Source organism: Falco biarmicus, chromosome Z (assembly GCF_023638135.1).
Source record: "Falco biarmicus isolate bFalBia1 chromosome Z, bFalBia1.pri, whole genome shotgun sequence".
NCBI lineage: Eukaryota > Metazoa > Chordata > Aves > Falconiformes > Falconidae > Falco > Falco biarmicus.
In genome coordinates, this window is record NC_079311.1 from 82,459,788 (window position 1) to 82,485,152 (window position 25,365).

Below are 25,365 nucleotides of genomic sequence, written 5' to 3' on the forward strand. Positions count from 1 at the left end.
GGAATCGTTTCTGCTTGTTGTGGCCAAAAAAATGATAGCAAGGTGAGACACAAGAGCAACAACCCTTTAGCCAGGCTCTGGTCTGGCAGTTGTGCTGTAAAGGACATTGGGTCCTGGCACAGATGCTGCTTTTAGGGCACCTGTCAAAATTTTCAAATGCAGGGACAAGACTCAGATTTTTTGCTGTTATAATCACAATACAAATGTACAGCAAAAAAACTTCCAGCCCTAAAGACAGGTACATAACCCACAAAGTACATGAGGCACACCTTCCTCCCAAATAGAGAAGAACCCTCTTTCCTCAGCAGTAGATTATTACAGTTGTATTTGCTGTACAGAACTGCATCTACCACTATAGCACCCTTCTTGCAGGGGAATGGAGTTGTACAGAGAGGAAGCGACTTCCTTGGTCCCAATCTGCAAAAATCTGAAACAAGCCTACAATCCTGTCGTGGAACAGAGAGCAGCTCTGACTCTCCTGGCTCCGGATGTCTCTTTTTCTCTCTTCCCATGTTTCAGGCACAGACTGTGATGCCCTGACACACACATGAGGCATCGCGCTGCTTTGGGGAGGGGAGGGAAGGCTTAATGGTTCCTCTGATAATTGAGAGACTAACACAGAGGGTTTATTTAGGATGGCAAAGAAAGGTAACTGTCTGAACATTTCCCTTTGAGTCTAACGTACTGGCTGTTGGCTAAATCCCTCGCTGCCACAGAGGCCCTGGGATGTGTGTCATACTAGTATGAAGTCTCAAAAATTGATAGTGTGGTATATCACAGCTTCACAAAGACCGTTTACCTTTGGAAATTTGCAGGGGCACTCAGGATCAATATTCAGTATCTGATGAAAAAAGTGGGATTTCTTACCTGCCTTTCAAAAAGCTACCCCCTCTTCCAGCACCTTTTTTAGGTTTTTTGCAATGTATTATTAGAACAATCACTGCTGAACTTGCATTTGGAAGGTAGCAAAAATTCTCAAGATTGACAATCTCTAAAGTGCAGCTGCGTGCTATAACCCCCTTCCTGTGCATGCCCAGTGAAGACTACATGGAATAGTTTTGATCCTGTTTGTGCTGTTGAGACATACGTATGGGATGTGGCTTTACACAATGAAATCAGCAGCATAAAATGCCACAGATTCTTGCTTCCTTTCCTCCTGTCTTTTCTTTATGTCAAGCTGAAATAATTACTGCCTTGCAGAGCAGACATTTGAAGCTGAAGTCACTCTGCAGGTGGGACATTGCTTTCCAGAGCAGTGATGTGCAGCAGGGAGTGCCTCCCAGAAAGATAAACAGGACTTTCAAGGTCAGACGGCAAATCGAAGGGGTCGGGGGGTGGGGGGGGTGGGGGGGGGGGGTCAGGGGTGGGGGAGTGCGTCAAGGGGAAGGGGGAGTACTCACTCAAGGGAAACAAGGGGAAGAGGGAGTACTCACTCAGCAGGAACCTGTACCATACTGCAGTTTGCATGCTCTGTATCATCCAGCAGATGTTAAAACCCAGAAAAACTGGCTTTGCTTTTTTTTTCTCCCAAGAAGTTCTTAAGCATGCAGTTTAAGAACTCTGAAAGCTTCATGTATGAGGAAGCTGCTGCTGTACCTTGACAGTCACCTCGTGCTTTTTTTCTGGTGAGAATTTTCTTTATCCACCCCTTGGAGAGCAGTTGTGTTTTCTCCATCACTTACAGGGTGCTCTGTGGCATGCAGGAATCACAGAGAAAGCACTGAGCAGCCTCCGGTGCAGTGCAGTGCCTGAGCCGCTGTGGAGCTGGGGTGCTGTGAGTGTGGGACCAGCTGTGGGTGCTCTGGGAGCAGGGCAGCATGGGCCTGGTGCGTGGGCTCTGACAGTTAGGCTCACCGCGCTCAGCCATTCCCCCTGAGGGAGGGAGTGGCGATTCATGCTATAAGGCTATATTAATGCAATCCTTCTTTACTTGTTTTCCAATTAGCTTAATTGAATTCAGATTGCTTAAAAGTGGGCACTAGAGACATTTATCTTGATGGGATGATGGCCTTGAGCTCCAGCGATCCTATTAACTGTAAGAACCCAAATCCCAGGTAGGGTCTGTGCAGCAGTAGCTCCCATGTGACCTAATGCCTTAATCTGCTCCTCTTCCGTGCAGCGCGCACACACATGCACACAGAGGCACACACACACATGTACAGGCACATACACGTACGTGCACACATGTGCATATATGTACATGTGCATTTGTGCACACCTGCACGCAAGTGCATCCCCACACACAGAGCCCAGCACACATGCACACACATGCAAGTGTCTGCCCCTTAAGATTTCAGCGGCCTTAGGCAGAAGGCTGTTTAGTGCAAGACACTGGAGAAACACTTTCCTCTCTCTTAAGAGTTGGACTGGAGTCAGTGCACTGCCTGCCAGCCTGGCCCGCTCTGCTCCAGACTTCCCCATGGTCTGTCCCCTGGGCTAAGCATCTAGGGAAGTGCATGCCTGGTGACGTGTGGCTCCACCACCTCCTATCAGCATGCCGCCCCAGGCCTGCAGCTGCAGTCTGAGGACAGGGACAGGCAGGGCTGAGGGGCTGCACCTTGCTGGTGCTGGCAGGGAGCAGGGCAGCCACCTCCAGTGGGGTGAGAATCAGACTCCTGCTGAGGGCAGCTGTGCCCTGGCAATCACAGCACGCTGTGCAGGGGGCTCTTAGGGGCGTTTGGGGCAACAGTTCTGCCCCCCCCCCCCCAGCACGGGGCCAGGACCCACTTTGCCCCATCACTCCTGTGCACAGCCTGATGATAGCCACAAGGCAGATGCAAGCCCTAGCCGCAGCATGCCAAGGAAACTGTATGCAAGCTCAGGGCAGAAACCAGCTCCTCATGCAAAGTAGCCCAGCTCTGCCACTCCAGACCGAGAGCTTTTAAGTCTCTGGCTCTAAAAATGGTGCCTAGGGCAGCCTGCTCCCTTCCCAGCAGCAGACCAGCATGGCTGTGGCCAGTGCCAGGGCTGGGGAGCATCCCACACTGTGGATGGGGAGGGCCCCTGTCCTGCACCAGCTTGCAGCCGCCTCCCAGCCCCGCTCACCTCTGCCAGCTCTGACATGTTTTTGGAATCTCATTAATCGCTTGTTTGGTGATTCTGACTGTACTTTCTTCTCTGACCCTTTAAACCATGAAAATGCTGATCCTATATGTGCTGATGAATTTAATTAGCTCCTTTAAACCACCAGATGCTTTCAATAAGATTTTCAGGATGTCCCAGGCACATTTTAATTCAAAGGTCAAAAGCCTGAGGCTTGTTTACTTTTGTGTTTTATAGGTAAGACAATGCAGTCTGTAAAGTAACAGAACAGTACAGAGACACCTACAAATATTTATACAGATACAGAGGGAAACTGATTGATTCCCACAAGTCAAAGGCCGCTTGAACTGAGCTGGCAACTATTTTAACTACTTTATATAAAGACCACCTAAAAGAGCCCACTTGTCTTTCTACACAGATAATGAAATTCTCTGGTGACATGAGAGAAGGATCCCAAGAGACAGAAATAGGATCAGAAGTCTCTTGGTTTTAGGCAGTGTTTGAGTCAGCGCTAGTATTTGCTAGCTCTGATGCTTGATGAATGTGCTGAAGATAGGTCTTCTCTAAAGAAATGACCTATTACAACGGGAGAGTGGCTGACATCCTTTTCTGAGTGGAGGAGGGCATCCTCTGGGAAAAACAAGGAAGGTAAACTTGACAACTTGTATGATTCTTAAGCAAGAAAGAAGTAAGCGAGAAGAAAAGGCCTGTTTTCTTGGGACTACAACAGGGAAAATATTTGATAATTTTTCAAATGACTCTATGCCGCTTATATTTGAATAGTGATTGCTGAAGGAGCCTTCCTAAGATGATCTCTTGCATCCAAGAGCGGTCCCACAGAGGACAGGAACAACAGCTGCCACCTCGGCCTGTCCCTGAGCCGGTAGCTCCCACATCGCTGCCAGGAGCGGTGAGACTGCCACAGTACCCAGGCAGTGGGGCAGGGCTCAGCCCCGTGCTGCCCCAGAGAGGTGCGAGGGAGGACCAAGGCAGGTGGCTGGGCACACCGGCAGCTCCGGGAGGCCAAGCAGGGCTGTGGCAGGGAGGCAGGTCCAAGGCCAAGCTGGGAAGTCGGGATTTGGCTCAGTGATCACCAGGCAGGTCCCAGGTCCAGCTGGCAAGCCTGTTTGCAGGGACTGTGTTGCAGCCAGGCACAGATGTGGCTGTGACAGACACCAGGTACAGCATGGTTTGGGCAGGGGCTGGGAGGAGGCCCAGGGCCATGGACCTTGCGGACAGCCAGTTCTCCGGACTGCCCAGCATCTCTTAAAGCACTGCAACTTGCTGGGGCTTGGCAGCCACCACTGCTCTGTGGGGCTGGATGGCGTGGGCCAACCCCAGCAAAGCAGGCTCAGTACAAAGCAGCCATCACAGCTGGAGTGTGTTGCAATTTTATCTTTAGCACTTCACAGACCAGTATGGGAGGCCAGGATTAAGGAAAGAAGAGAGAGAGAAAAGAGGGGAGGGAAGGTAAAAGGCAGAAAAGAAGAAAGGGAGAGACAAAAGTGAAAAGACAGAGGGAGAAAGGAAGGAAGGGAAAGAGAGAAAGAAGAGACAAACCATACTTTGTGCATTTATTCATTTTAAATGAATGTTTTTACTTGATTGGGTGGAGACAGAGGAGAGGGGAGGGGAGAGAGAGAAAGAGAGACTTATAAACCTGTAGGAAGGTGCTACATATATTCATTCACAAATTTCATTCACAGGCTAGCTCTTGGACAGCTTACAGAGTCCTTAATTTTATACAATATCCAAGCCCCTCAGGAGCAGCATTGCATACACTGTCCATGTACAAGGGCCGTACAACTTTTGTATGGGTTATCATGCATGATAACTGCCAGGGCTATGCAAGTGCAGAGACAGGCTGGTGCTCCCACCTGCCTTAACCACCATGGGGCTGTGCGCCATAACCTCTGCCAGCCCCCCTGGCCTGCCCAGGCTGCATGGGCCCAGCTGGCAGCCCCAACAGCGCTGCAGGCTGCAGCACAGAGCCGTTCCTCCACTAGCCGCCAGCTGCTAACCTGCATCAGCTCTGCTTCTGGAGGAGCTGGAGGCAGTCGTGCCAGCACCTGCTTGGGTTCTCCCCAGAAAAAAACTGCACAGCAGCAAAGATAATCTTGCTTGGTCCTGAATCTAAAGCCGTTGAATCAGATCCTGCCTGTCCCACAGACTCAGATTTAGCACTAGTGAAAGCCATGCTTTTTCTCAGCGTTTAGGTGACCTACCCTGGCAAATCCTTCAGGTGGCCCAGATTTCTGTTTAGCCTTGTATAGAGATAACTCCTAGCTTATTTTAGCCTATACAAGTTATTTGCTGGTACCGCAGGCCCCAGCATTTGGCACACATAGCAGCCAGGCAGAGGGACACTGCTGCCACTTTATGTTTGACCTGCATTTGAAGACCACGAGGCTGTGAACTTAGAGCAGCCTGGAGAAGTCTGCATTGCAGACTGACCAGGTATTGCTGATAGCTACCCAGCCTTGGTTCCCTACAAGTCCCCACTAGTTCTGTATATGCTGACATTTTTGTCCCAAGCTGTAAAGTCATACACTTCGCTTTTAGCTTCTTGCTATATTTAGTACAGAGATGGTCAAAGCCTTGTTTTTTAAGTTTTTGCAGAAAACATCAACATTTGAGTACTGGGTTTGTTTCATATTTTTTGAAACAGACATTTTTTTATTAGAAATATATGTGTTTATTTCTGAAAGGGTTATTAAATGAGTGGTTACCTATATGTTATATATAAGAAGCACAATTTTGCTAAAAAATACACATTTAATAGCATCTTGATGGCTCTGAAAACATGGGAAAAGGCACAATTTCCCCCCAATATTAGCTTTTCTAATTCCGTTTTTTTCCATGGGGAAAAATGTTATGTTAAAAAATTAGGATCTGTTCTAACTTCACACTAAGCAGTCACAGCATGTAAATTTTGACATCCCCCCTCGGGGTTTAAGTTTCTCTTTCTCACTTTTCTATATTTACATGTAATGCTATAGAGCTAAATGCATTCCTCTGCCTGCCTGCATTCTGCAGCCCATGTGAGACAAGACTGAATTTACAGCCCTTGGATAGTGGTATCTCTTCTACATCACAGAACATTTCTGCTCAGCTGCCTGTTTTATTTCGGTGAAGGTGGCTTGTGCCTTTTCTTTGATTGCATCCATGTCCATATTCTGGATGTTCTGCAGCTGTCCCAGGATAGAGTCCTTGTCCTCTTCCTCCACCTGATCTTCTGCCACCATCTTCTGAAGGTCTTCTGGCAAACCCACATCGTCTCCAGCCATCTGTATTTGATTCTCATCCAGTTCACTCTGATACAAGAAGCAGAAAATAGATACAGTACATGAGAGTATGTCTGCTATCCCAGGGTCTATGATGAGTCTTGCTTTTGTTTGTTTGTTTGTTTGTTTGTTTGTTTGTTTTAGGGAGAACTGAAACATATGCAGGGGTTTTTCAGAGTTTTTAGATGCCACTTAGGAATTCAGGCACTCAGTCAGCCCCCATACCAGTGCTAGAATTTTTCAGAAAACGCCAATTATATTTCTTTGAAGGGTTTCAGTAGTGTCAAAACCAAAGTCCTCAGTGTCATTTGGCATTTTAGAAACTTCTGCCACATGTGTTAATTGTGGTAACATGCTGATGCTGCAGGAAGTCCACCACAAGTTACTTGTATCCACCAAAGACCTGCTGCAATCTACTGCCTAGGCTATCAGCTGTTCTGCGATTTGGTTGGTGAAGCCATAGCTTTAGAAAAACTATATGGCTACCCTTCCCCTGTTCATTTGTGGTGGGCATTTTTAGGTATCAGCACTAAACTGACACCTTCTTGAAGAAAGATGCATTAAACTTAGTAAAGAATTACCGGAAAGAAGGTCCCCATCTTCCCTGAACCATGTCTAAACTATATCTAAGTCTTTGGTTGGCATCTTGGAATTGTGACGAAGAGCAAGGGCTGCCTGACACATAATCAGAGCAGTGCTGGTAAGTGGGGTAATGGGAGGACTTGGACAACAAAAGAGAGGATAGAAGGTTGGGTGTGAGTCTGAGAGAGCAAAAGGAGACAGGAGAAGGAGCTGGTTAAGCAATTAAAAGGGCTGAGATGCCATAAGTGCTACACACACTTGCTTCCTGCCTGCCCGCTGAAACGCTGGGGCTGTGTCTATGTTTCAAACAATGGTGATTTTGTTCACATTTTACGGTGGATTGTGATAGATCCAGAGCTCAGAAGAACAGGGTATTTTGACACAGTTCACACATCAAAGATAAGCATTAATGCCTCGTTACATCTCCAAAATGAAGCATGACAGCAGCAAGGGCCTGATATGAATAAGCAGCAACGCTGTCAGCAGGAGGTGTTTTTGAGAGTGAGAGCGGTCTTGGGTTTGCATGAATGAATGAATGCAACAAAGAATGGAAGGACAGATATGAGCAATGTCTGCATCGTCTCAGGCCTTAGCAAGGACAGGCAGACTGGGATGCCTGACAACATAGCCACTATTTACTGTTACATATATTTGGAAAATGATGTTTGCAATAACTGTACTTCCCTTGAACTTGATTATTCCCCATACCTCTTAGGCAAATATGGAGAGTGTATCATGATTGTTACTACCATGTGGCTAAAATGGGTGAGGACATTTCTTGACCTGTTTGGGTAAGAGTTGCTGCTACCAGATCTGTGGGAGCTAGAAACAATATCCTAATTGGCAGAAGTGTTCTTTATTGGTTGTGTGGCAGGAAAAAAATGTGTTAAACTTTTAATCAGCGAGTGCTGGATGTCAGAGGAGCTAACCCTTTTGAAATTCTCCCAAGTAGCAGTAGAGGATGATACGTGAACAATTGTTTGATGCCTTCTTGCACCAAAGCCCACTGTCCTACTGAAGTCTGAGATGTGATGCACAACACAGCCTGGGGATTCAGAATGTTCTCTGACCAAAGAAGAATGTATTCAGATGTAGTCTAAAGCAGTACAATTCTGCCAAAGTCACCTGCCTCTAGTCACTTGGCATTTACGCTGTCCTTGAACAGACCTAGTATGAGCTTCTGCAGGGTTGGGTTGCTCAACAACAAGCAAAGCAACACGTAAGAAATGTATGGCCTTTTCTCCTTCTTCCAAAATTTGACAGATCTGATTCCATTACTTTGCTTTGAAATGGAGATGTAGGATTAAGTTTCTGATTTTACCTGTTGTTTTGTTTGTTTGTTTTTTAAAAAAGTCTGGTGGAATTGGGTTAAAGCTTGTTTTCTCTCAAGGAGAGACCCGAAGATTTTTCCCACAGGATGCTGTTAAAGTCAGGCTAATGCTGCAAGTGCCCAACTACACAGTGAGCCTGCAGCTCCAAGCACTCACTTCTGAAAGCTGGGATCAGAAATGTGGTGCTGGAAATGCACCACGTCGTTGTCAAACAGCAGCGTGCAGTCTGAGCATGAGCAGGGTGTGCAGATCCCTGCTATCCCAGCATGCACACGCGTAGGGACTGTCACCTGGCCAGATACACTACCCTGCATCAGAATACACTCAGCTTGAACCACAGAGAGCACCTAAAACAGGCAGACCTCATGGACAGGACAGCTGGGGCCATGGGCTCTACAAACCTATACAGAAAGCCCCTCTGGACCCTGGCAAGCAAGCACTGGACGGGATGGCCTCTCTCCTGATGACTTTTAATCTCCATAGTCTCCAGGTCTCTGCAAGTGCTTAGACACCCTTTTAGCATCTCTGAGAACACAGAAGCAACATCTATTCTAGTAAATTAAATATGCCTGGCAGTGGTCTCTTGCCCCAAGGCCAGCTGGCCTGGAACAACCCACCGTGATGCTATTGAACTCTCTTGCCCTACCAGACAGGGTGGTCCCATCTAACTGCCTATTGGGAATGCCAGTCCTAACTCCCAAACTGGCTCTGGGAACTGCTTGGGAGAGTGCCCAGGCCAGAACTGGGTCAGACACTAGTCTGACAACTCGACAGCACAGGCAATAGAGCCTTAGTGCCTGGTGATCCTGGGTTTGCATCTGACGTAGTCAGGCTCAGGTCCATTTTGTTACAGGTGCAACACGGAGTTCTTTATACATACATGGTACAGAGGTGTACAGAAAACAGACAGTCTAAACACCTGTTTATACGAAGTCTGATTGTAAACAAAAGAGATCAAAGCTCACAGACAGAATAATCCACAGGGGAGCCACACTTTTCCAGCATTGCTGTGTGGTGTACTGCTTTCCCTAGGCCTAACTTACCCTGTCATAAAGTTTAGCTCTGCCTATGTGCAGAGATCCTTAGGCAGGCAGACCTGGTCCTGTGATTCATCAGGTCTGGACTGCACCAATTACATACAAAACCAGAGTTCATCTTGCCTTGTCCTGCAAGTGGGCTTTTTGATAAGCAATGCAGCAGGGCTGCAGGTACCTTGCAAGTAGGGACAAGGAGACATGGGTTGGAACCACCAGCCTTGTCCCCCCCCATAAGCACCCCCTTGCACCATCCCCACACGGGGATCACAGTCTGGAGTGCGAGGGTGGGGGGTGGGGGAGGCTATTCAACATCCCAGCTGTCGGGCCCTTGTGGGCGCCAGCATGTTGCCCAAGCTGATGTCATTGAGAGCCCCCTTACCCCTGGGGCCTAGAAACCCCACTTCAGCTCATGCCTGGCCCCCAGCCCTGCCCTAAGCTACGTCACTGCTGTGCCCATGCCACAGTGGTCCCCTGCTGAGCCTGGCCTCTTAACTGCTTCTCCAGGAGAGACCATGCCTTTTTTCCTGGACAGCCACTGGGCACTTGCTGGACCCTGCTGCCAGCCCCAGCTCTTCCCGCTGCATTCGGAGCCTGTGGGACCATGCCAGTGGGCAGGAGCACTGCTTGTGTTGGGGTCCCCTGGCTCCCTGGCCTTAACCTTCCCGGGGAGCAAAATCCTGATCCCACTGCTCTGACAACCACACTGTGGCTCCGTTTTTCTCACAGGAGATCCACAGCTGTTTCACTCTGGCCCATTAAGAAAACATTCAGATCAGCAAAAGAATTCTTCAAGCTTAGCAAATACTTGTTTTCAGATACTTGTCTAAAGCCTGTATGCACTGAAGAGCTTCTCCTGAAACAAGTTTCTCTTTCTGCCTGGCTGGTGCATCCCCTGGGGCACAGCTAGAGCTTATGTAATGGCTGCATACAAGTAAAAAATCCCTTAATTCTAGAACAGCGCTATTCATTAAATCAAGTCTTAACAATATTCCCATCAGAGCACAATAGAGCAAGAGCTGTTTGAGATTACATGACTGCATGTCCCTTTCATGGTGAGAAGCTTTCCTTTTCAATGTCTTTAGCAGCACTTGTTGAGAAGACACCTGATTGCATCTGAATACTCTTTCCCTCTAAATATCAGTGAACAAAAAAACATCCTGCTGTTCCGTAGCAGAGAATCTTGTAGAGCGGTGCCCACAGAAGTGCTTTGATGAGGGGAGGGGATCCACCTGCTTGGGGCAGATGACATAGTCCCTTCCTGAGGTGCTTTTCATGCATCATATATTCACATAGCACAACACAACCCCCAGCACGTGGACAGAAGAACAGCATTTATGTGACAACACTCTGACAGAGAGCAGTGGCATTTGAGGTGACATGGTGGATATATGTGCAGACCAGCAATGTGAAGGGCACGGTGGGGCCCATGGGGAGAGGTTGCTGTGCTGCAGACAAGGTCTTTGGACGGGCTGGATGTGCCTCTGGTCAGATGTGCCTCTCCTGCATCACAGGCACTAGCACCTCAAGCCTCTTTGTTTAAACCTTGCAGAAGTTAATTGGTTACTGTATCCCAGTTCAGGAAAAAGGCAGTAAGTGAATAAAAGGGTTTTGTGTGGGTTTTATTTTTATCAATATATTTATTTATCTGTATATCTCATTTAAAAAAATGTTTTGTATGGAGGTAATGCATTGGGTACTCCAAAGATTAAAAAGTTGCCCACAGATCAAATGTCTCATGGCTAAAAACATCTTTCTGGTGACAAACCTAAGTTGACAATTCTGTTAATAGGATTAGGTTCATTAAGGGACTGCTTTCTCTTATAAATCTGGCCCAGATAGCATGGAGCTTTAGATTTTGCACTGAAAATGGGGCCCTCCTTGGTCCTGAATGTCATGCTTTTATTTACAATATGTGCTAGTGATTGATACTGGTGATTTTCAGGGTTTCTGTCCCATACTACAGGCTACCTGAAATGACTTTCATTTTTCAAAATAATTAATGCATTATCACAGGTCTGAGAGCATTTTTCTGCCATGATGTTGCATCATGGAGTTGAATTTTTTTCAGGGACATATAGCATGCATGTAATAATTTCATTTTCTTCCTGATATATGTTTTCGTAAGGGCTGACGAAAAGAAAGCAGACCTTCAACCAAGAAATGCTAAATAGGTAGACACAAGTGCAGAAAAGCATATCCTGCAAAATTTACTTGCAACTGCCACAAATCAGCAAAGCTAAGTACATGCTTAATATCTTCTTTGCCAGCTTAGAGCTCCTGCCCTACCTTGGAGGCAAGCCTTCTACTCTTATTACTGAAATTTGGCCCCAAAGAGGACCTAATGTGTACCAAAGCCAAGATACTGCTGGAGATGGGGCAGATCACCATTGCCTGCCCCTGGGTGCTATGAGGTGGCAGCATGTTCATGGGGGGTCAGCCAAAGGTAGCTGTGGAGACCTGAACACCACCTCAGAACTGAAATAAACACTGCAGAAGGGAGACTTTCAAAATCACAGCAAGACACCCAGCTCCACTGACTTTTAGTTGAGAGCCAGGCTCATAAGCATCCTGAAGCCTTTGAAATTAGCCCTTCTTGGGATTTAAAGCTGGGGCCTCTCAGAACATGGTAAGGCCATGGGGAAGTGTTCAGTAGCTGGCTTGGCATATGCGTCCAAAAGGAAAACAAAGCCTAATGATATTTTACTACTCAACTGCTAATTAAAATGCTGGTGTTTAGAGATTTAGGCTTACAATCCAATCAACCACTTAAAATCTTGTACTTTTTTTTTTTTTCATAATTAATCTTTCTGTAATTAAACTCGCCCTCAGGATATGTTTTCCTCTTTCTTGTCACTATGCTGAGCACTCACGGCCCAGAACAAACGGTATATTGCAGCTGATGAACACAGAAGAGCATAGCGGATAATCTGCCGTTGCTCCTTCTGCCCCTATATATGACGCCAGTCATGCAATAATGTATATACATGTTTCTCCAGGCCTACCCCTTTCTCTTCCAGGTGGATATTCTGTCTGGAGGGAATCTGAAGATGAGGTGCATTTCTCTAGCCTTTTTGATGCCAGGCTATAGGTATGAGAGAGTGCCAACAATCCCCTAATGCATCTGCTGTGGTAACAAATATCAGCTTTACACAGGTGGAGCAGATCCCGTGCTTATACCAGGCCCTGTTGGTTGTGTGGGCCTTATGCCGTAAGCAGGCAGTACACACAGCCTGTCTGGTTCACAGGAGACTGCAATGTTGAGCCAAAAGAGCTCAGCACCGTTGATTCCTCCCAGGCCAGGAGGTTGCCTTGCAGATGACCTGTGCGGTTGGCAGGAGGTACGCAGGTTTGGTAACGCCTGGAGATGTTCAGCTGCTCAGTGCAGACCTGTGTTTCTATAGAGAGGCCTGCAGCTGGAATAGCAACGCCTCTAGGAGTGAAAAAGGGATCAAGGTTCAGGTACAGGCAAGCGTGTGACCTCGATAACCATCTGCGAAAGACTGAGAGGCTAATAACACTTCCATGTAAAGGGATCATTTGAATGAGAAGCTATAGGTGCAGCAATATGCCTTCACTCCTGAAGATGATGAACTGTACCTTCAGATGATTTTAAAAGTCAAACGTCCTTATAGAGAGTCTGTTGATCTGAAATGAGTTGTTAAATAGAACTGTATTCACTTCAAATTTGCTTACAAAAGCTCTGTTCAACACCAACACATTGGCAGGGCAAATAGAGAGGCAGCTTAACTGAGCTTTCTTCACATCATTTTTTCCCTTGCTTTTTTCGGCCCCAGTACCTGTCTCAAAACATTGTGCCATAGATTTTTAAGACAGCACTTCCCTTTCTTGGAAAGTCAGTTAGCAACGTTTTGGTTGCAAAACCCATGTTTTCAAAGTTAGAGAAAAATAAATTTTTCATCCCCGATTATGAATGAGGTGAGTCCTGCCCGACTGGGAAAACACAGATGATATAATTGTATCTAAGTCACAAGGTCGATTCACTTTTAAGCCAAACTGTAATTTGTCCTTAGGGTTCAATCGAGTGTTTTAAGAGCGGTGCAATTTTATGAACATGACACTAGAGGGCCTATGACGGCTCAGGGCTAGAAGCGGCATCAAACTGATGCTGCAGAAAAAATGCATGATTTACAATTCGTGTTTCCATCGTGTAATCACTTTCTGATCCTAGACGACCTTGTCAATTTGTAGTTGCTTGACTGCTGGGTCCTCTCCTTCCAGCATTTCTGATGTTTCAGTGGGCAAGTCTTTAAACACTTCAGTGACTGTTGCAACTGTTGTAGTGTTTAGTTGTGCTTGGCGCAGAAAATGCATAAACATTCAATCCTATTACTTGCAGGTTCTAAGACAGGCTTTTAAATTCCTCGGTCACATTTGCCTTTGCTCCCAATTCATGCCAGGTGATGGACCCTAAAGGGCTAGCTGGCTCAGACCAAAACTGTGTTAGGGACTGTCCGGTAGCTTAGCAATGGGGTAATGGCACTCGAGCACCAGAAAGCATGCCCCAGCACTGACTCATTTAGGAGTGCAGATTTAGCACGAGATCCACAGAGCACTGAGGAAACTACAAAACTCCTCTCACTGGCAAATGGTAGACTTCCTTGGAATGTGTCCTCCACGAGGAACCCTTCGCATCTGGCTCCTCTGTCAGGATAGCAGGATTGTACTAACCACTGGCCAAAAGCACCACCAGTAGCCACTGACAGGAGGAGGGAAAAGCTTAACCATTAGGCCCACTGCTCACAGACTTGTGTCCCTGCAGATCTGAAGGTAGATGAAAGTGATTGACTGAGCCCTCTGTTAAGGTAGTAATTTACTCTGAGGAGAAGGAAAAATGGCAGCTGGTGGAGCCATCTGAAAAAGTTCAGCCCTGTGGGAGAAGGCAGCGGAGATGATATATAGAGAGGTGGCTATAAAGTAAAAGATCAGTCCTTGGAGACAGTGGGAGTATGTGACGGGTTTAAATAATCTGCTGGGAAAGCCCGGCTGACTGGCAGGCTCTTGAATCTGGTATCTGTGGGCAAGAGTCCAGAGGGCTAGACCAGGAAACCCGATAACATGTCATTTTCCGAACAAGGCTTGATGAATTTGAGTGGTGCCAACACACTGCTTGAATGGCCTTCAGGGCTCTCTTGTAATGAACATCACAGAAGCATTTTTCATAGTGAAACTTTCATTGGCCTTAAGTCATCCCAGGCTTTCTGCTTCGATTCCAGAGTTGCATTGGGCTGTTCGTCTCAGTCTCAAAACTCCACCTCAACCAACATAATATATTTCAGTTCATCTAAAATGCAAATTAGGTACAAGAAGATGGCGTAGGTCACCTCACTGTGAAGGAAATACTTTTGAACTGAATGCCATTGACCTAAGTTTCACTGAAACGCAGGCAGACTTCAGTGAGGCACATTTGGACAGCAAACACCAAGCCACAAAAACCAGACCGCTAAGAACCCTTGGCTGACATTCCCACTCCTTTTCTCAAATTCTTTCAGATCAAGGACAAGAAAGGATGCAAAGTATCTCTGGTGTCTTTAATACTTTCGGCCAGGTTAAATCCTTCCCACTCAGTTCAGAAAGGCAAGCACAAATCATTTGTGCGAGGGAGGCTAGTATTGCTAGCCAGGTGTGATAGAAACATTACACACAAAACCCTGTTTCTGTGCAAAAACATCTGTGTGACATTTTAGCACATCAGAATTTTGATAACATCAAAAAGATCCAACAATTTTAAAATCATAATTCCTTTTCTGTCTTTACAGTCACTACTGGAAATTTTTGTTTCCAGAAAAGCACACCTTTTTATGAAGCGGTGGGGGTTTTTTTAACGGACTTGTTACAAACTTCTCATTAAACATATTCTGAATAACTTCCCAAAGAAATCCAAGGGAAAAGGCGGCTGCTTCTGAACCCTGCCAACTAGTACAGGAAAAAGCAACGTCTGCGAAGCTCTCCCTCAGCGCCGGCTGCCCCGCCGTGGGCTCCGGCCACGGGCCGGCTTCGCAGCGCAGCTGCCTTCCGGCGGCGGGGCCCGCGCAGCGAGGGCAGCAGGAGGGCTTCGGCCGCGCGGCGCAGGGCGGGGGCGGCCGGCGGGCCCCGGGCCTACCCGGACCGGCGGCCTTGCGCCCCCCGGCCCACAGCGCCCGGCGCGGGACAGCCCGGGCGGGTGCCCTCAGCCCCGCGCAGTGCTCGTGCTTTCTCGGAGCTGAACCCCGGAGGCTCTGCAGCGGCTGGGAGGGCCTTTCCCTCGGCTTCTCCCCGGGCTGGGCCCTAACCAGGTAGGTGCCCGCAGGCCTCGGGCGGATTCCTGGCACCTGTTGTTCCCTCATCTCTGTGACAGAACCCTGAGCCGTATGAATGAAGTACCCTGAGGCATTATGAATTTGTTGTCTGCATGTATTTTGAATGTGTTGAACTCCCTGTCGATAGTTAATTTCATTACTGCTGCTTAATTAATATAGACCAAAAAAGGGGCAGGGATAGTTCTGGAAGCATGAGCCATATACTGCCTTGACTCCAGCGTCTTTGTACAGTAACTTTTCTCTAAAAGAATTTGTGAATATTTTAATCACACTGATACAGTAATCAGGCTTCTGTCTGCCTGGGCCGGCACCCGCAGGGGCATGGAGGCTCTTAATTTCCTTGAAATCCCTTGGAGCCCAGCACCTGAATACCTTTGTGGTTCTGTGCCGCAGAGCAGGAGCCTGGGGCTTCAGTTAAACATATCTCGGTTCATTCTATTTGGAAGCTGGTGATACAAAACGGGCCACCAAAACATGAAGAAGTCCATATCTGCATGTGACCAATGAACCAGCAAGCCCCAAGCTCTGCTGACTGCAGGAGATGGAATGAGAAACAGAGAGAGCACAGATCACATGGTCGTAACACTGTCTGCAGAGGGAAAAGCAACCAGAGGACTCCAGAAAAGAGCCATTATTGCCAGGGCATTTGCTCAAATTTTAGATTTGCAGCAAGTCACTGAAGTCATATTTGACATAACTGTATGTGAAGGGTATCTTAAATGAAGCTGGGAAAACAAATCTCATTAGAAATCTTTTATAAGCAATGAAGGAGTGACCAGGCTAAGTGCAGTTTAATAGCATATAAACTACTGCCATTCTAAGATTTGGAGAGAACTCACGTGATCTTTTAATGATCTGTGAGTAAAGTCCCTATGTAAACCTGTCCAAAGTCCAAAGACTTTCCAGAAATAAGCTTTTTTCACTACCTGTATAGAGGCTCAAGTTCAGGGATGGAAGCAACCCAGGTTTTAGCAGAGGGAAGGCTCTCATTGGTATCATAAGCTATGGGAACACACGTTCTACTTCTGTGTGTCAGGGTGGAAAGCAACAGCTCTTAAGCTTTCCCCCTTTCCCAGTAAATCTACCAAGTCAGCAACAGCAACTGGAGATCCTGCATCATGATGCTAACTGCAGAGTAACACAGCATATTAGGCTAAACCAAAGAAACGTGAGAGACCAGAACATGAAGTCAATAAATATTATGCACATACATAATAGAATAATCCAGTAAGTCCAAGAAACAGATCCTGCTCTCAGAAGCATCTGAACCATATTACACAGTCTGTGGACCTATGTAGGTCTCTGGGATCTATGTGCAACTCTGCCTAAGGCTGAGTTCAGATTCAAGTTCAAGTTTGTGAGCACAAAAACAAAGATCAGGTTGTTCTGCTAATTCTAGCTACAGCATTGCAAGAACCAGTGTCTTGGGAGTGGAATACATGTCACCTGATTTCAGCTGTCTGGTCTAAGGTAGCAACCTCACCTCCCTCTGCAAGAGGCATGAGCCACTGGAAGGTGACCCAACTCTGCCTTAAATGCTTATGTGAAAGTTCGGATAGATGAGGCTAGAAGTGCTGGTCTCTTTCCATTGATGACAGTGTCCCTAAATGACTTGCTTGGGTTAAATACTACAGTTTTTCTAAAAACTAAATTAGCTAAATTTACACAAGATGGATTCTTTACTTTCCTCCATTTTAATTAATCAGAAAAGCACTGGAAGGTACTGATCAGAAAACAAATGGTAATGACTCAGAGCTGGCAGGTGAGTGCTAGTGGTATAAACAAGGTCCCAAATTGCTAAGAATCACCAAATACTTCCTTGTGGAACATAAACAAAATCTTAAAAAATGCTAACATCTTTACTGTAGGTGGTGGTGGTGGTGGTGGTAGTAGTAGTAGTAGTTCAGAGCAGATGCATGATCCAAACCCCTACAGAGACTACTCTGTCCCATATTACCTCTCTCCTGCCTATGGAAGAAGTTTACAAAATGACAACTTTTCCAAGCACAGAACCCTGAGTTACTTTCTCTGGGCTGCATCTAACACTGCAACCCACTCTGGACAAAACTGGAAAGCACAAGTGGTCTGCACCCACATACCACAACCAGGTGCTGGAAAGTCACAGACAGACACAAAGCCTTTCAATTCCGCGGCCCAGAGCAGAGTCTCTAATTTCAGGGAGCCTTTAAATGCACAGTGGTAAAGGCCCTGGTACTAATTTGCACAAACAAGTCTTCAGTCACTTCTTCAGAATGAATGGAAAATAATATTCAATACTTAATGGACTTTCATTCACACCCTACAACAGTTTGTTTTCTTTTAACAAGTCTTTGGGGAAGGAAATTGTCCAACATTTTTGTTTGGTTGGTTGTTTTTTGAAAACTAGAACTAATTGTTTTCACCCTTCAAAGCATGCTAACAGGTTCGAAAGGCTGGCCTGTCTGGTACAAAAGTCTTACTTCTCTTTTCCCCATCATATCATTCTTGCCCATATATCTGCTAGCTATCTTTAGTAGTTTTCCTTCATTTCCCTTACAGAAGTCAACTACTGATTTGTTGTTCCCTGTGTGTCTCTTGGAGCCTTTTTTTGAAAATGTATTCACATTTCCCATCTTTTGAGGTTAAACAACAGACTACATGCCTTGGTAAGTTTGGCAATTCGTAATTTGAAATCTTTTAGAATTCTTGGGTATTCTTGCCCTTCACTGTTCAATAACCTCCTCTGATAACACTGAGCTGAGAAAATTCCTCTGATTCACCCCCATAAAAGAGACTGTCATAGGGAATCCTATCTAGGGACATTCATAGTGACCCTGCAGTTAAAATGAGTGCCAAGTATTCACTTAACGTTTTCTGCTGTGGGCTTATCTTCCTTGATTCTTTTGCAGAATCCTTCTCTGGCTTTCACTCCCTTAGCTCACCTCAATTTCAGCCCACAGTCCTACAAGAGATACCAGCTTTCTTCTTTACAGAACCATCACCTTCTTGTGACAGGAAATTGTCTCCAGAATATTCACGTTTCTAATCTTTTTTTTTAAGTTTTATTTATTTAAAATTTTTTAAGAAGGCAAGATCTGTGGATGTTTATTACAAGCTTAGTGCTGAATCCTGTACTTTGATAAACCTTTGAGTTCTACAGTTAAATCCCTGAAAAACTGGAAGGTGATCAGAAAATAAACAGAGGAGCAAGTCTTCCTTCTAAACCAGGAAAACACGTTTAAATACAGAAGAGAGCTATCCTTGTTTGTATCCATGTGTTTTTATGTCAGGAAAACACTATCAACCTAAATGCTAACTATGCTTTCTGTCATGATCCAGCAACTATTGCAGCTGCTGCCTGCTTTTAACAAACCTCCATATTTCTCTGTTGCTTGAAGTTTCTGTTTATATTTTGGTTTTCCTGGGAACATTTGACAGCTAGTGTCAGGAGCACTAAAGAAAAAAAAATGGACAGTTTGCTTGTGCTTCTTGGAAGAAGATAGTAAAAATGAGCCTTCAGAAGTTTAGCAAAACTCAAGCATACAGCTTGTAGAGGAGTTTTCAGGGACTTCGTGTATTTGCTTATAGCTTTTTTTAAACTGTTGCATGTTGCTAAGTTAAGAACGTATACTAACTGTGAAACCTGATCAGATAACTCAACTTGCCTAGTCATCTGTTTCAGATCTGACAGTATAGAGAGGGATTATAAGAATCTTTCCACTAGATTCATCTACTGAGCAGAGAAAAAAGGGTCTAAAAGAAGCAGTCACTACAGGAAACCATAGCTCCTGCCTCCTCCATTTCTGTACTGAGCTGCCGTGGAGCTCCCACTAATGAAGGTGATTTGCCATTTTCAGAACTCTGCACTGGAAGTCAGTTTGTCTTAAAATTGGCCACTGCACCAGATGACATGGTGAACTACAGGCTTACCTTAGGGAGTCTGTACTTTTCTCTCAGATGAACCCTCAGACAGGCTCGCTCTGCTTTTTTGTGTGCAAATGCTGCATCTCTTTCCATCCTGGAAATCAGAAAAAACATTTCTTCAAGATGCTAATAAAATACAGCCTTTTACATGGAACCAGTTGCTTGGCTGCAAAAGGCTACATGCAGGTATTGTTCCCAGAGTGCTGTAACTTGTCCAAAGGCACAAAAAGGAACAGTATCAATGAAGTGATGCTAAGGAGCCAGGCTTCCTGTACCCTAAGCTGTTCTCAGAACAGTTCCCTTGAGTCCTGTGAAGAACTAAGGATAAGCCAATTCTACCTGTCTGGACTTTGTGCCTGTACTAGCTGTGGTTGCTCATTATAACAATGAACAATTCTAACAAGCAGAACAAAGTTACACTTCATGCTTTGCTTATTCCATCAGAGCACATATAGTGATGGGGCTGCCTGCCAATGCTCCTGTTCTATGAATGTGACATTCTTATAGGATAACAACACACACAATGGCAGAACGGTCTTCCTGGGTCAGACCAAAAATTTACCTACCCTAGAGTCCAATCGCCAACAGTAGACAATTGTGGACACTTACAGAAGAAAATCAAGAGCATAAGCACCCTGTATCAAAACGGCCCACCTTCCAAAAATCAGTAGTGTAGGGTACTAGAGGTGGAAATTGGCTCTACAGCACTGTCCTTCACAGCCCTGGATGGCCTCTGTCACCTATGAATTTTCCTGGTCTTTTCCTTCAGAAAATCCTATGGCAATGAATTCCACAGCTTCCCTGCATGGAAAAGTACTTCTTTTGTTTGTGATTTTATAAAAAGCTTTCATTAGATTTAAGAACTCTTCAGCACACTTTTTGGTTAGATTACTTATATATTTATTTGCAAAATGTGTCTCCTCAAAGATTTTTGGTCACATGTGGTAACATTCACCTTCCCCACCCCCTGCACCCCCCCCCCCCCTTCAGTTTTTTTCCCCAGAAGCATTGTCATGGAAATTCTACAGCAACATTGATTTTCTTCTGTATTTTGTCACATAAAAGCTACATGCAAGGTGAAATGTTATTTTTTCTTTGCTTCCACAAATCACAAATGAGTTTCTGGGTTTCTCTCTCTCATATTCACATTAACTGGAAGCCATCTTAAACTTCTTTCAGCCAGCCATTGATGGGAAGCTTGGAAAGAGATTTTTTTAGCCTTTCTGGAATATTTCCCCTCTCTTTCTCCACCTTCCTCTTCTGTTGCTGACTCCTCCAGTCAAGCAATTAGCAGCCATAGTCAGTACTGGGATATGCTTCCACAGGGCAGCATGCACAGCATGACTACACATCCCTTTAGGTGTCCTGTGGGGCTAAGGGTCAGGAGGGGATTTTCTGCTCAGGTGAATTTGAGCTTTTCAGTTGTCCTGGCATCATGGGAAGACATGGCAAAACTCACTCAGCCCATCTCCCACCATTGCCTCGGCCTTAGTGTCTGGCCTAATCTTAACACCTTTTTGTTCTGGAGGATCTAATTATTCCCTGGAACATGAAGCTTTGTGGGAACAGGGAACAGATGTGGGAGTAGTTACGTGACAGTCAAGAGCCTGTGATATACAGCACAAACTGGTGGTCCCCTCTTGCTTAAACTCTTGCAGTGCTGGAAGCAAATTCTATGCAAGCGTGCTGGAGACTGCCAGTGCAGGTCACTTGTTTGTTCCTGTGTATTACACATTTTCCTGAGAAACAGTGATCTGTGCATTTTTGTGTGTTTTATCACCAAAAACCCCCCACCCAAACCTGAGGAGAACCCAAGGCCTGAATGGTCGTGCAAAGGCCAAACCCTGCCCGAGTGTGACTCCACTGAGGCACTTCTCTGATCTCCACTCTTGTACAGCTGAAAACTGGGTAAAATCCAGTGCCCTGAAAACAGACATTCTGTCCATGACAGAGGTTTCTGACACACATTTACAGCAATGCACCAGTGTGCACTGTCCTGAGCTAATTTTTGCTCTCTGAAAGTACATCAGATACTCCTATTATTGTTCCAAACGGTACTTTCCTGAGCATTCCTGCACCCATTTCTCGGTACAGTTCAGCATGTAATGAACTCATGCCACACTGGAAAACATTGTAAAAATAATTATTTTTCCAAGCATTTTCCCTATTCTCAGGAATCCCGTTTTGCTTCTCAGTCTCAATAAAGCATCCTCCTGCTGGCAGGTGGTTATTTATCTTTTAAATATCCCTTGACAAACTGCAGAGCAAAACATTCTGTATTTTATTCCAAATGAAATGATACCTGTTCAAGGTTTTATGATATAAATGGCTGCTGCTAAATACAGACCTGGATACCTCAAATTCCGTCAGTGATTAACCTTTCACCTATAATCATCTTACAGAAGGATTTACACAACCATTATGTAATTGACCATTAGAGGAACAGATGCATTTGAGATTTAGAAGTCAATCGTTTTATTTATAATTATGCATGATTTGAACTCCTACATGTTAAGTCCTTTATTTTGCTTCTGTTTTGATATTTAAACACAGCAAGTGGTAAAGATCAAAATTACAGAAAAAATAAAAGTGAGATTTAATCAGCTGAAAAGTTCTGCTTTATTTAATAGATTTTAGAAAAAGTAACTGAAAATGCAACTACAAAATATAACCATCTTAAAGCTTTTCTCTAGATGAAAAACATCCATTTAAGATGGCACTCCTTACTTTTTCATTTTTGCCGTAATAAACTTGCACAAAGAAAAGATTATGTATTGAAAGTGTACTCCAGATGGAGTTCTAGGAGAACAAATCATAATACATTTTAGAATTAACCCCTGCATTACAAACAGCTTTATACCCATGGAAAAAACTTACAGATAAAGTAACATCAACTAGGAATGAGTTCAGCATGTCAAGGTGTGGAGATCACAGGAAAGTGTAAGAGAGAGTTGTAGGATGGGTTGGAGGGGGAGGATAATATTTTATCATTTCCAGTTGGTGAACTTTTTATTTTGGAAAGCCTCTCTAGCAAAGATTGCTCTGCTTTAGAAAAAAGGGGAGAGCTGGATGTTTGGCTTTTTCTTGGGATGTTTTTATCTGCACAAAGTTACCAAGAATCAACCCCATACTGATAACAAGGGAACAGGTACTCACTTCTCCTCAACCATTTGCTTTTGATATTCCTCATACTCCTCTCTGGTCATTCCTGCGGCTGCTGCTGGATCAGAAGGAGTGCTTTCTTCTTTGCTTTCTTCCCCTCCACCTCCAAGTCCCAAATTCTTTACCTGGTTGCTCAACATACTTTTCATTAAAAAGGCCATCTTCTTAAGAAAAAAGGAGCTATAAGCAAACAACTACAAGGAAGTCAAACCAAACCAAAAATGTTTTCAAAACCAACAATTGTAAGCAAGAGAGTTTCTACAGCTACATCAGCTCTTCAAGGGCACAATGCTAGTGAAATGTGAATGCCAAAATCAGTTTGTCAGCCATAATCTGGATTAAAGAGTGACTCCTTAATATCTAGAGGCAGATGGTTCAGATTACTCCAAAAAAATCATTAGATGCACCTACCTACTTTTTATATTAATACCTTAAGCTAATTGTAGACATACACAAAAAATCAATTATAGTATGTGAAGGCATTTTGACTTCTTCAGTCTTGAAACTCTCACTTCCACAGAGATGAAAACATTCCCTGGAACACAATAGACCTGAATTAAAAACCTGGTTGACTAAATGGCCACAATAAAATTGTAAAATTGAGGCTACTGAGCAGAAAACCCTTTTAGATTTACACAATTAAATGAGATTTGAAAACTGGAATTCTTAATTAAGCAAAAAACCCAATCCTTTTTATCCATTAACATTTTATCGCATTGGACAGAAGTACATTGAATGATTTTTCTTCATCCACTTTTCATGTGGTTGGTTTGTCTCACAGATGAATGGGTCATTACTGCTAGCATTACTATTTTTTTCAAGAAAGTAATCACGAAAAAAGCAAATCACATCTTGCTATTTTGCATTCCTTAGGGTTTGTTTAAACTCTTCCCCAGGCTCTCTCCATCTAGATCACCCTTTGGTGCTGCAGAGAACACCTAGTGCTTTTAATCTTGTTAGTAGAGAAATGAATCTGACTGATTTTGTATGCTATAATGCAGCCTTGGTATCTGTTGTGTTTGGGTTGCTTGTGTAGGTCCTTATCCTTCGAACTTTTATTCACATCATTAACCTCACTGGGTCTATTCAGTTGAAGATTTGCGGGATCTGCCACCTAGATCATAGACTATTTTGGGAAAGAAAATCTGCTACATCTTAAAAGTTCGTGAATTTGGGTTGTGAGCATTTATCCTACTATGACTGGCTGCGCATGCCTTAATGAAACATTCTGTAATTTTGATTATCTAAATGCTTCTCCCAGCACTCATAATTTCACTGAGAGATGGGAGGATTCCCCTTTGCCTAATGCCTTAATCTGTATTAGAGCCTTTCTAATTAAAGCAGACCTGTTACTATTAAAAAAGAAACAAACAAAAAAACAAAAAAACAGGACGTTCTGTAATCCTGGATTATTAGTGATTATACAGGAAACTATTTTTGAAACAGAGTATCACTCAGCAGCACAAATTCCAAATCACAACAAAACTACTTTGATACACTACAGATACCTAGAAAGCATTTTCCTTAAATAAAACTTTATTTTTACCATCACTGTGCACTTTCAGAACTAGGCATAAATTGCAAGAATTTGTGGGAAGAATCAGCTTCTTACCTTTGACCATCTCTGACCTTGATTACCGAAACTGTACTGCGCTTGTCCAAATGGCTAACAAAACTGAGAACGCAGGCATTAGACAGCTAATCCCAATTTAAGCAGAGAATGCTAAACTTGAGCATGTATTAAGTCTGCAGTTGAATGCATAAAATCAAGTGAAGTTTGTGATCTGGAAAATGTAAACCCCACAACCCCAGCATTAAGTTTATACACAAGGTATCACTGCTCCTGCTTCAGAGTTACTTCAGAATGGACCTGGCAAAGTTACCCTGTTACACCCAAAGACTTCCCTGGTTCAGTTCGCTGCCTCGCTGAGGCATCCCACAGGCAGTCCTGCTGCATTTTGAAGGCTGTGTTTGTTCAAGAGCTCACATCTAGCTAGCTAGTGCTGTGGGCCCACTGCAGGACAGCTGTAGCTGTGCAGGCATGCCAGCTCCAGCAGAGCGTGGCATCGCCATTACTACTTTCCTTATCCTTGTGTAACACTATCACCTGGTAAGTGCTGTCCGACCCTGCCCAATGGTACTTCTCTGTTATTTTCCCAACCCGAAGACAATATGGACAAGCAGGGATGGTTCTGACCTGCAACCCTTTTTGCCTTCTGCTAAAACCAAAACCTTGCTCACTTTGCTGGTATTTGAGAGTCCTGTAAACAGGCCTAACCTAACATCTCTTTCAGGAGGAGGGTCAGTCTTTGGGTGAAGCACTGACAGCTGAGCAGTAGTGGCAACCCCACGACCTAGAACAAGGCCAGAAGAGCACCTCTGTTACACAGCCAACTTTAAAAGGAAGAAATGAAAACAAAGGGTTAAATTCTAGAAAATTATTGGTGTTTTAAATACTGCTGTGAGAGCAAGCCCCTGAAAAAAGGTCCTTAGCTCCTAAACTACAGCCTGACTTATGTAAGTGACTTGCCCCACACTGCTCAGAGCACAGTGGATCTCAAGAGTGGGAGACAGAAGATCCAAAGTGAGGGGAAGAAGGCACTTGGTCAGTTCAGGCATCTCTAGAAACAGATGGTGGCTAGAGAAAGAGGGCATCACAACGCTGCATAAAAGTTTTGGTCTTGCTCACCTTTGCACCTACTGTTTA

General features: G+C 44.7%; 1 protein-coding gene and 1 long non-coding RNA gene across 2 annotated transcripts; one reads left to right on the top strand and one right to left on the bottom strand.

Annotated features, from left to right (window-relative positions):
- Positions 1-4,602: 4,602 nt before the first annotated feature.
- On the bottom strand, positions 4,603-24,956 carry CPLX4 (complexin 4). Its single transcript, XM_056325641.1, has 3 exons — positions 22,653-24,956; positions 19,503-19,590; positions 4,603-6,356 (listed from the first exon to the last, which is right to left on the bottom strand). The coding sequence occupies exons 1-3, from the start codon at positions 22,817-22,819 to the stop codon at positions 6,129-6,131; spliced, it is 483 nt and encodes a 160-aa protein (XP_056181616.1). The 5' UTR covers positions 22,820-24,956; the 3' UTR covers positions 4,603-6,128.
- LOC130143069 (uncharacterized) lies at positions 6,373-25,078 on the top strand. The gene is made up of 3 exons (XR_008819626.1): positions 6,373-15,569; positions 18,132-18,238; positions 24,953-25,078. It is a non-coding gene; the product is annotated as an uncharacterized LOC130143069 (long non-coding RNA).
- The last annotated feature ends 287 nt before the right edge of the window (positions 25,079-25,365 follow it).

Coding starts and splice junctions, on each gene's coding strand:
- CPLX4 (XM_056325641.1), bottom strand. CDS start 22,819: ATGGCCTTTTTAATGAAAAGTATGTTGAGCAACCAGGTAAAGAATTTG. Junction 19,591..22,652: donor AAGCAAATGGTTGAGGAGAA/GTGAGTACCTGT, acceptor TCTGATTTCCAG/GATGGAAAGAGATGCAGCAT. Junction 6,357..19,502: donor AAAAGTACAGACTCCCTAAG/GTAAGCCTGTAG, acceptor TTCTTGTATCAG/AGTGAACTGGATGAGAATCA.